The sequence below is a fragment of the Glossina fuscipes genome, unplaced genomic scaffold (assembly GCF_014805625.2).
Source record: "Glossina fuscipes isolate IAEA_lab_2018 unplaced genomic scaffold, Yale_Gfus_2 1, whole genome shotgun sequence".
NCBI lineage: Eukaryota > Metazoa > Arthropoda > Insecta > Diptera > Glossinidae > Glossina > Glossina fuscipes.
The window spans coordinates 18,358,093-18,370,799 of NW_023998415.1; the positions used below are offsets into that span (position 1 = coordinate 18,358,093).

The 12,707-nt window shown below is 35.6% G+C and overlaps 1 protein-coding gene across 1 annotated transcript in view; it reads right to left on the reverse strand.

The window, feature by feature from the left end:
• Positions 1-12,707, reverse strand: part of LOC119631560 (phosphatidylinositol 4-kinase beta) — a 133,827-nt gene that overhangs the window by 72,075 nt on the left and 49,045 nt on the right. The window contains exon 2 of the mRNA XM_038023881.1: positions 2,162-3,906. Coding sequence (XP_037879809.1) covers positions 2,162-3,555 — 1,394 coding nt within the window. The 5' untranslated portion in view covers positions 3,556-3,906. The remainder of the gene's footprint in view (positions 1-2,161; positions 3,907-12,707) is intronic.

A 12,707-nucleotide genomic window follows, 5' to 3' on the forward strand; every position in this document is an offset into this window, starting at 1 on the left:
CGCTGCACTTAGCAACTGTGCTGCACTTAGCGACTGTCCTGCACATAACTGAATGCAGCGCTGCACTTAGCGACCGTTCTGCACATAGCTGAATGCAGCGCTGCACTTAGCGGCTGTTCTATATCCTAGCTGCACTTAGCAACTGTTCTACACCCTAGCTGCAGCGCTGCACTTAGCAACTGTGCTGCACTTAGCGACTGTCCTGCACATAGCTGAATGCAGCGCTGCACTTAGCCCAAAATGCGTTTTTTTCTGAATGCAGCGCTGCACTTAGATGAAAAAGCGTTTCTTCCTGTACGCAGCGCTGTACTTAGATGAAAGAGCATCTTTTGCTGAATGCAGCGCTGCACATAGCTGGATGCTGCTTATAGTTAAATGCACCGCTGAACCTAGCGACTGCGCCGGACTAACTAAACCCTTGTTTCACATGTATTGCAGGGTATAAGGAGGAGATATTTACCAATCAATAGCAAAATTTACTATAGAGGAGCACTTACTTCTAACTTCTAATTTCTAAAATTACACTACTTAACATTGAATTAATTAGTTAGTTTGACATTTTTATTGATCAGCGGTCGTAAAATTAGTGCTTATGTTTTGCTTGTCCAGGTTTGAGTCACTTGTTATCAAATTACGTCTTCCGAAACATGAGTGGCAATAATAAAATCCCTTATTATCAATTTTGCACTAACACAAGCTTCTTAGTTCATGCAAATCATAATTGGAGTTGTAAGAAGAGGAGCAAGAAGAAAGCCTATGTTATAAAAAGCAATTTTCAAAGTCCCATAAAAAGACTCTCAGAAAATACTTTCATGATACTTTTATTTTACTTTCATAATAATTTGACTTTACTTTCATGATATTTTCCAACCCATCAGCGAAGGATGAGAGGTATATTAATTTGTTAAAATGTTTGCAATGCTCTGGGCAAAAGTATTGAACGTTCTTACACCGGGGTTGGTACGGAAAATGGGTCAAATCGGTTGTAGGGCACGCCCACAACACCACGTATAATAGACCTGTTTTTAAAAATAAATAAAAATTGGTTTTTTGCTTACTAATCATAGTCTATTGACGATAAATGTACAAAAATTCCTACGCTTTTTTGGGCGATGCTATAGTACTCGTACAAAAGTATTATGTTAAGTACAGAAATTTTCAAAGTCCTAAAAAAAAAATTCTCCGGGCAAAACTTAATATAACCTGCACACCGTTGGAAAAGCCGTTAGTAGAGGATTAACTCTGTGCTAAGTTCATTTTTTCAAGGGACATGGTTTGGCCACAGTAGCTCCGCAAACTTTCGCTTTATCAACCTTATTTATGGCATAGCGTAAAAAAGTTTTGGTTTCGAATATTAGTTAACTTACATAAAGTTAGGTTTTGTTTATAATAATTTGCAAAAAAAATTCTCGAAAAGTTCTATTTTACTTGTATTTTGAGTTAAACCCCTTCGAGACTTCGTTTAACAGAATTCTGATAACGGCTTTACAGAGCTCTGCAAAAAATTTTAGTTTTTGTCTTTGCTAGTTATATTTCAATATAACTTCACACCCTTCTTGCACCTGGAATTATTTTATGCCCCCGCAATTGCGATAGCCACGACGACAACGGGTATTCCCCGTAAATACAATTTTATAAATCATTAGCGTCTGGACGCGTGCCATTATTGCATACTTTTGCATCCAGCTTATCCATACTCCCTGGAATGCGATTGCAATTTTCCCCCATGGAGACTTATCTACCAAGAGCAGATATCGCGGTTAGGGACACCGGCATGTGATATACGTATTTCTTTAAGTCATAAAGGGGTTGGCAGTATTATTATGTTACTTAAATGGAGAGTATTAGAATGTGCGTATGTTGATGGCCTGTCGCAAGCTTGATAGGAGTTTTGTTATTGTCTCAGAGGAATAAGTATCCGCAAAAATTCTAAAGTCTATGCTATTCCGAAGCGTTGAATATTAGTTTGTTTTTCGTAATATTCTGGAATCACCCTTCATTTGAGACCTACTTTCAAGCCTGAAGTTTATAAGTGATGTGAATGGCAACTTTTAGACCGTATTCCATTATATAGGCAATCAAATAGTGAATGAGTATTTCATTAGATGCCCCATTATAGCAAAACAATAAATAAATAAATAAAAGAATTCTTTTCACTTACCTGAAATCCAAACTTAAATTTCTCTGATGTGTCGATGCGCGTTTTGGAGGATTTGTACCATTTGTTTGTGTGGGACTGCCTGTACCTGCGACAGATGAGCCCGAAGTCGCTGCTCCCGGTATGCTCATATTTGGTCTACCATGAACCGAAGGCATTGAATGATTAATGAAACGACTTAAGCTTAAACGTGGTTTAGAATAGCGTGAATGTTTCGGTGTTGTGGCAGCTGAGTTGATGCACTGGTTACTTGTAGGCAATGTAGCTAAGCTGCTGTTACTGTTTGGCATAATAATGGGGAGCGTCACATGAGAGGATTTTAGGAATGCCGGCATATAATCTGTGTTCATATGTGAAGATCGTGTTACCAAGGTGGGAGAAGATGGAGCCGAGGTTTCGTTGGCATTCAGAGACGAGCAGGTGGAAGAGACATCACAACTTGTTATTGAACTGCAAGAACTTGGACCGGAATTACATAAAGCCACACAAGCTGAAGAAGAGGTTGAAGCGGTTGTAAATGGACTTGCTGCCGAAGACAATGATGACGATGTCGATGCCGATGTCGATGCCGATGCCGATGCTGATGACGACGACGATGATGCTGATGATGACGACGAAGTTGACGATAGAGTCGATGATGAGCTACTACTGCTGTTCAGACTCAAATTCAGACTTTTGGCGGGGCTTACTGGTAGTGCTTGTTGTTGTTGTTGTTGTTGTTGCTGCAGGGGCAATTGTGTTGCTATTGGGCTATGAACAACTGTACTGTTGCTATGCTCGCTGGAACTACTGCTACTGGTTGTGCTGGTGCAAGCTGTAATTGAATGTTCGGATTCATCATCGTCAGCAGCATCCACCAAATGTTGTGTGGGACTGCTACTATTAGCATTCGTAAGTTGACCATTTAGAGCGGTCATACTATCCACCGCTACGTCATTGCAATTGCCATTCTCTAAAACAGCTGATGGAGCTGCTGCTTGTTCACATGTTATCTGTTTCGAACCGTTCATATTACAATCAGTGGATGGTGCGCGATCCAAGCCCGATGTTATTCGCACTGTTTGTACTATAGGCACATGATCGACTACGTCAACACTGGTCATTGGTGTTACGGTGGCTGGACGGAAATTTAACATTTCCGTTTCTAATAAATCATCTGCCATTACTACCGGAGACAGCAGCTTTGTCGCCGTATCAATTTCCCTAATATGCCTCAAGTATTGATAACTATTATCTTGCGCATTAATGGCTTTCTTCTTGGAGCTTGTCGTTGACAGCGTGCTGCTGATCAGACCCAAACTATTGTGTTGTTTATCGTTATTAGCCATCGTTTGAACGGGCCCCGCATTGCTGCTGGAATTCTTTTTTGTTTTAAATGCAGATATAACGGAATTCATATTTTTGCTTTCCTTTGTTGGTTTTTGTTATTTATGGTCGTCTCCTTCGCGATCGATTGTTGATGATTTTATCTAATTTAAAGTGAATGAGTATTACTGAGGTGATCGGTTAGTTGAAGGGATGCTAGAATGAACTGGAATCAAGACATCTTATGTTAACATTCTCTAGTTTGCCGCACCGAATTCACAACCGTTCGAGTAATCCGCCAATAGAACACTTTCCTATACTTAATCCTGCTTTCATTATAGACAATATTGCGAAGAGCATCTATATGGGATAACATAAAAACTTTGTCACGGGTTTTTACGCGAGAGTTTTTGAAAATGTCAACTTGTTTAGAAATCTGTGATCTGTAAGAAAAGAAAAGAAAGGGAAAATTGTAAAAATAAATCTCAGTATAAAAATAATTCATTAATGGCAATCACCACATCGCGCTGATGCCTTTCTTTGCATTGATTATTAAAGCGCCCAGTAGGACGATGCAAATGAAATCAATTTTTTTTTGCATATAATTTCGTAAGTTTTTGTTTATCCTTTTTAGTTCCATAGTTATTATTATTACCATTTATTATTTTTTTTTTTTGCGACGTGAAATGAAACCAAATCAAGAACATCGCAACTCGAGGCCTAAGTGCGCATATAAAATTACCAAAGTGAACTACACGTTCACTGATACAATTGCAAGTTACGTGGATGCAACTTACAAGACCATACGGTTTTGCCTTGCGTTTAAGTTGCTCTTAAAGACTAATTAACAACAACAACTAATAGAAACTGGAAATATTTTAAATGTTTGCAATTAAGATTGCGGCGAGCGCGCGACTGTAGATTCAATTATGTACTCGTTCATCGTTGTTTTTGTTGTTTTCTTTTTTAATGATCTACTGCCAAATGTGTATTTGGTTGCAGTTTCAGCAAGAGGCGCCTCATTAATGTGTTAGCAAGTCAGCCAACTCATTTGAGGACGGCCTTGACAAAAATTCGTACACAACCAGTGAAATGAAATGAACTGAACTATACTGAGTTGCTATAGAGATTGGTAGCGATTGTCAGAGGTTCGTTTTTCGTTTCTCTTTTGCCAAGTATTGCCAAAACGACTACAATGTTTAGCTTTTAAATATAGAGAAAAGACAACAACTAAAAAAATACTAAAATGTTTCAATACCCACAATTAAATACCCTACACTATATCCCTTAATATCGTTATTCATATAATAAAGTTTTGAAATACGGCGCCATATGGAAAGTAGTGGAAAAAGTGAGTCAATCCGAATCATTTCCAACACCGTACATCCTTGCGCCGAAACACGTCGATATACCAATTTTCATCAAATTATTCCAAATATTGCGATCTGTAAATTGCACACAAAAATATGAGACGTACGAACAGAAAGACAAACTTAGATCAATCGATCGATATAATAAAGGGTGAATTTATCTCAAGTTCTTCTGGCTATTCCATACAACCGTGCTTGATATACCGTTGGCCCTTGTACCCCAAGTGGCGAAGGATATGATAAAGAACAAAGAAAGATTAGAAAAAACCTATTCCCCGTTAAATTGCATATTAATACAGATACTTAACGGTCGTCGAAGTTCAAAGTATTTGTTTAACGAAATCCTATAAAAGGATTCGAAAAACCCCAACCACATGCATTCATTTGTTGTAGTATGCGACATTGCAACCCTCGTAGGGACGCGGCAGATTTGCTAAATTTTTTTTATGTGTACAACAAGTAAGGATAGTATAGTAACGAAAGGCCGACTATTAAAATACCATATATCATATTGTCTAACGCAACACTTATTTTTTTATGAAATTACTAACACGGATCAATTTTCATCACTCCATATTAAAACTGCGACTTTTGTGTCGTACCAGGTTTCAATTCTCGTGAAAATGCCTATTAGGGTAGAATCAAAAAAATAGGCCGCGATGGTCCAAATTTGGTACAGGTAATTTTTTAGCGCCAAACGATCCAAAGTTTTCACACTAAATTAAAATTGATGATATATTATTACTTAGCCACCACTTTGCTGAAATTTTGAAAACTGAAATTTTATTCCATATAACGACTTTTCAAAATAGGGCGTTATGTGAGAAGTGGTCGAGAAAGTATACCGATCGAAACTATTTTCAATAGCGTTCCTTCTTGCGTCAATTTACCGAATTTCATCGAAATACCTGCGACCAGCAGCTTGAACACAAAAATACATGGACCGACATAAAATATGCAGACGGACAGACAGACAGTAGATAGGTTGAGAAAATGACTCTAAATCGATTGGTATAATAATAGGTGGGTATGTCGTATGGGTGTTACGTACGTCCACACAAACCTAATAAGCCCTGTGTCAAAAGTAATATAAGGTATAAAGAGGCATTGACTGTGCATTGCCAAGTAACGGCCAGAAATGCAGATGTGAAAAATTATATATCTTCAAGATGTGATGTGTAGTCAGCGCAGTTATCGCAGAGGATCGCATTAATCTATTGTCCATTCTTTTGTGTAACAATGCCCGCCCATCAAATGAATGCTCTTTTAAAATAATCAATAACAAAGCATAAAGAATCTCTTATTATTTTATATTAAGTTAAGAGCAATTGCAGATATCTTGTGAAGACACACTTGCGACACTTGACACTTGTCGCCTAACGTTTACACTCTACAGACAAGAGTACATTATTGTTTTCGTTATGAAGATATTGAGAGCAGCTTGCAAGAAAAAAATTGTATGAGTGTAAAAAAAAGCAAAACGTTCATAGCGATATATGTGAATGAATAAAAATGGTTTGTTATGGAAAAATCCAAAGAATAATAGTAGAGTTCAACGTCCACTTGTCTTCTGTATTAAATTTCAACAAAAGTAAATGCAAAAAATAGATTTAATTGAAACAATAAAAAGAATAAGAAAATTAAGAATATTCGTCTTGGACCAACTCGTTGATGCCCGTCCATTATTAAACGCAATTATAAAAGAATTGCAAACTGCAATAAATAAATGCGCTAGTCGGTCAGGACGATCTAACGTTCCAGTCTTTTTGATAAATGGCTATATGAAATTTCAAATCAATATTTGCTTCGGGCAACAATTTTTGAAAGCAATCAAGAACAGATTATCCCGATTGAGAAAATTAAATGGAAAGTTTCAGTTTCCGTCCCAATTTGCGATAACTTGAAATGCATAGAGAACTACTGCATGAACGCTGAGTAGCGATTCGTAATCGAATGCTCATAGTAAGGATGAAGAGATTAGTCCCGTGTGTATTGTGGGATCAAAACTGATTCGATCCCATTACAGATGAAACAACAACAGTATATCAAAAGATTATGATGAATCGATTTTCCGCAATGACAACGCTTCGTAGAATCCAGTCAAGCAGTGTTAGAACAATGTACTACTCGATATAACGTGCTTATCACACATTCTTCTTCTTCTAATGAAGACTCATTCTAATCGATACCCCATGCTTTAATCATGCAATATGTTCCGTTCACTCCCACAAAGCCACCCAAAAATGCGTCTCTTCGTCGATAGCCTTAAATGACCAGTTATTCTTTGTATCAAGAATTATTACAATAGATGTATTACGGAGAAATTCGGAAAATATGAGGGCTAAGTTTGGACGATAAGTGATTTGAATAAAATATTTGTGCGCGTGCCTTCCCGTTTCCTTAAAGGCTCTAATGCGCTAATAAATCACGCAAAACTTAATTATAATCCCAATAGCTGTGACGGCATCAACGGCTAAATGATGAGAGCAAGCAGCTACGATTCAGTGATTTGTTATTCTAGTGCGATGATCATTATCATCATCATAGCATCAGCATAGCGTATCTCTTTGCCCGCCTACTCAACTAAGAATTGATCACTTTAATAATAGATAAGGCGGCCATAAATAAAATGTGTCGTCATATTAAGGTTGAATCATATCAAATAGCTTAAGACAGACTAATAAAACGCAAAGAAAGAGAAACAGTCAAGCACAAGCAATGCAACAATTAAAAAAAAAAAGAAAAAGACAATCAATCAAATAGACAGGAGAAGCAACAACGGTCCGAAAGAAAAGTGCATGCATGTCGGAAACATACATGTAAGTCACACATATGTACTGTAACACAACATAATATAAAACAAGCGATTGTGTTTTTTTTTTTTGGAGGGTTGCTCTTAGGGTGACAGTACGCGATTCCATAGTAATGATAGTAGTGTAACCCAGCGACATAACATCATCAGTCAGTCACCATGCCAGAATAATTTCAGAATAAAAAATGTGTATTAAAAACATCAAAAATAACAACAATAACAACATACATCAACATGATATTGTATTGTTAACCGCAAAAGGGTAAAAAGGAAATACATAATAAAATGCATGCGACAACAACAGCAACAATAAAATTAATCCCATCAATAAAATATCAACAACAGCGAAAAGCCATAAAGTAGAAAAGAAATAAAAATAATAATAAACAAACAACCAAAAAAAAATTTATAGTAATACATATTACAAAAAAAAAAAAAAAAAACTTCTGCTTCTACTACTACTACTGCTATTGTTAAGCGAGACGGAGGAGGAAGAAAAAATTGAAGAAGACAATGCACAAAAACAGTGTATAACAATTCTGTTGTCATTGTATATGTACATTAAAACAAAAACAACAAATACATATATAAATCTAGCTATTTACGGCAGGGGTTATAGTTAAATAGTTTTAAGCCTTCATGACAGCCCTATATATATACACATATCCTGGTTAATACATATATCCGAATATAAACATATACTGTGCAAACTGAATCTCTCGGATGCATACGTCTGTAATCTTGACTTTGTGCACATTAGAGAGATTCGACACACTCAACCATTGCCTGCAAATACTTTGAATACGTTTAGATTGCATTTACTATTCAAGTTTTCTTCTTTTTCTGCTTTTTTTTTTGCTTTTTCTTGACAAAAGGTGGAGATGGGTGTATGCATTGCAAACTACAATATGAGCAGATAGAGAGACAGCTAGAAAGATATTTGCGGTTCGCAACGAGTCACCGGAGGTATAATTGAACAGAATGGCTGCCAGTTAGTGAGCCAGACATCCAAGCAGCCAGCTAGTCATAGAGAAAGAGCGACGACTGTGTAATTTGTAAATCAAACGTTTTTTCGTGCCCGCTTCGACCTAGTATAACCCACACAAACTTACATAAGTAAATAGGCGGACATAGAGTCAGAAACACACGCACATCTGTTATATATACTTCTCGCACTTGATTATTTACTGACTGACAAACGCATGTCTATGAAGACACTTCAAATTGAGGTTTGCTGCTGTTGCATACTGTATGTTGTTGCTTGCAATTTGTTGCATGCTTCGTTACACATATGTAGTATGGCGTTTGGCTGATGAGAAGGGGGGTGAAATCAAACAAAACAAATCCAGAAATCAAAATATAAGCATTGCATGCTCAGCTCACACTCTAGGTAGACAAACAATTCATTCAAATTTAAAGGAAAAAAACCAAAAATTTAGTTCATAAGCAGCTTATGCCGAATTTTTATTACATTTCGTTTCAATTTCTTTTCATTTATGCGCGTTTTTTTTTTTTTTTTTTTTTTTTTTTTTTTTGCAGATTGCCTTTTGTCCTTAAGCTGAATTTTAGGCGCAAGGACATATTATGTTTACTTTAAAAAAAAACGTTCGTTTAAAACTATGTTTCAATGGCCGGTAACAAAGAACTGAGCCTTCATCGGATCAGCCTGCTGTACTTTAAACATGATGCAACTTTAAACTTTAATCTATATTAATTCTAAAGCCAGCAATTGAAGGTGTTACACTTGGTCTCTCATTTCTTCCTTTTGATGGGGCGAGTTAATCTTTCAATGATTTCAATTGCATGATAAACAATAAATTCTCCTCAAAGGCCAAAGGCCTTTATTATTTTATGAAAACTCCACCCACTCCCACTCCCACGTTAATTGACTAATTTCGTTACATCGATTTCGATTATTTCGCTCATCAATAACGTATATTTTATGCATATTTCTGTAGAAATATTCTTGAAGTGTTCTTATCGGTTCTTTTTTGTGTTCGTTAACCCTGTCCAGTCTCCTTAGCATCTTTAAAAGATAAAACAAGTGAGAAAATTATATTCGATTGCGACCGAATCTTTTACACTCGTCACCTTTACCCTGACAAAGAGATGAAAAAAGAGGAAAAACATAAATTTGCTTATTCTATAGGCTGACCAACAAATTCTATACTTATTTGTAATACTTTATAGGATTTTCGAACTTAGCGTCTTTGCGAGTTATAAAGGTATTGAAAAAAATAAAAAATAAATAAATTCTGGCGCATCATAACATTTGGTGGGCATGGTCAATTCGTCGCATTTTTGTAGAGAATCTACAGAATCGCCCAAAGAATATATTTTCAAATATTTGTACATTTATCTGTTGTAGTTTATGAATGATGAGCAAAAAACCCAATCTTCTACGCCTTTTGAGAAAAGAGATATTCTCAACTTACGTGGCATTGTGGGCGTGTCCTTGGGCCGATTTAGCTTATATTCAACACTAGCCTGCGTGCAAGCACACCGAATGCTTGTACTAAATTTGAAATCGATGACTTCATTTGTGCAGCCAGGAGACGAACATGCCTTAATCGATTTAAAAATTTGATGCTGACCCGGAATATATATAAATATAGTTTGTTTGATTTTTGAAGTTTGCTTCTGGGCGTTGCAAAGCTTTTGACGAAATGAGTAGAACCATCGTCCTTCGGTGATATGCACTAAGAAAACATCAGCCTTTTTCTGTGTGAATAGATGTATTTACATATCAATCGTTCCCTAACATAAAATATGTGTACATCCAAGCAGAAAGAACGACGAACAGGGAGTTAAAAATAAAATGCAACAACGCATAAAGATTATTATCTTTTTTTTTTTTTTTTTTTTTTTATAATATACTATAGGTTGTCATTGTTTATCTTTTTTAAAGGGCAGGAAAAAGAATTTCGCGGTCCTCCACACCCGTAAGTACAAAGTTTACTACAATCATATGTAAATAATATATGTTATGTGCGAGAAAACGAAATTTTGTCTGCAGCACATTTTCAAGAGCAATATAAACCGTTTTTAGAAAATTATTCTATGTGTATAGTTATGGTATTCAAAATATTGGAAACTTTTTCAATTTTATTCTGTTTCAATTATAAATTATGTTCTACCGTCGAATTCTGCTCGGGGCCTGTCCTATGCTAAATTTCAGCTCACCCTAGGCTGCGATCGAGTATCGAAGACGAGCGGAATTGCTTAGGAAAAAATCGACTTTTCTAGGTAATAATTGTGTAACACGTGTCAGAGTTTAGGAGGTTCGCTTAACAACAACTTACCACTTATTTAGATTTATCTTTGATCTATTACATGTACGTGCATTGGACGTGCGTGGGGGGAAAAGAGTCGCAATCAAGCGTAGTTTTATTTGTCACACATGTTTATAGCACATCCAATGGTACGCGAGATATGATGTTAGCCTTAAAAAATGATTTGAAGTTATTCTAATATAGATTGGCATCCATTTCTCAGTGTTAACGATGACCTCTTTTATGAGATTGTTAAACTTAACGCTTTACTAAGAATGATTGCTGCTTATACAGATACAATTAATAGAGAAGTGTAAAGAACTAATTAGAAAAAAAGTTGCCTAACACTGTCGTTAACGCAACAATGGTTCCTTTTCATTTCTTTTGTTATTATTTTTATTATTTTTGTTGTTCTTGGTGTTGTTGTTTTGTGTGAAAATCAAAAGAACAATCATCGCACACATTTGCATGGCATGGTTATCTTTCACTTTTACAAAATTATTTTCAGTGTTAAGCCAAAGCGAACAGAAAAAAAGAAAGAAAAAAGAAAAATAATAATAATGAAACGGATTAACAAGAATTATATAAAAAACGGAAACATGCGTCATGATTACATCCGTCCAAGTTATATATTTTTTCTCTCAGCTTTATAATATAAGTTGTTGGCCATTTATGTGTGCGTGCATATGTATAACGTGCCTTAAAGGCTGCTGATAAAATCTGTAGTGTAAGTGGAATGCGTTCAGCACAAGGCTTAATAGCTTTTTCAGGCGCTACAATATTAATAATATAAAGTTACATAATTATAGTGCTGATGTTTATGACACACAAACAATACAGGCTCGACTTTCATATGAACTCTTTTAGGAGTTCACTTTAAATCAATTTAATAAATTATATTTTCGCAACATTTCAATCACTTTGGATGTCAGAAAGAGGTTTAATAATTTTTTTTTTTTTTTTTTTTTTTTACCTCAAACGCTTTGACGGTAAGTAATAGCTTTTGCCCTTCTTTTGGTAAAAACATTTTCGTAAACGTAAAACTAAACCAAGTGACTTTTATCGAACCGTTTTGAGGTAAAGAGTGTAAATAGTAGGCGGGGCAAGATTCCCAGTCAAATTGTCCCAATTTTTGCCAGATCATGAAAGATATGTGCAGCGCTACGGAAATGGTTTAAAAATACTTCCTGATGGATACTTAGTTCCTTAGTAATGCTATGAATAAATTTCGTCAAATGTTTTATTAATAAGTCGATGAGAACGAGATGTAACTTTGATGTAGGCATTTTCAGGACGGAAGGCAGCAAATCATCTACGGAGTACGGAGCATTTATTTAAGCTTCTTGACCGTAAGCATCATCTATCTATTCCGGGTTTGCGCTACATTTTTGCATTAATATTTCGTAATAGAAAATTGAAGAAATATAAAAATTCAAACTTCTAACGCAACGGATTGAATTTTTGCTCAGAAAGATTTTTTCAATATTTTTGCATTATTTGATTCTTGAAAAAATCTCTTTTGTTGTAATTTTTATATACTTACTACTTACTATGACGTATTCTCAAATATAACACACAAGCAAAAAAAAAAAAAAAAAAAAAGAAAAAAGAAAACTATCTTGTCCTTCTTTCTAAGAACTTTGCGTAGTAAGTTGTAAAATTCCTTGCGTTATTTTTCAAAGTGAAACGCGAATAAGCATAAAAAATAAAGTAGCATTAAAAAAAGAAGAAAATGAATAAGAAGAAGAAGAATACATTATAATTTAAAGGTTTATATTATATAGGATAAT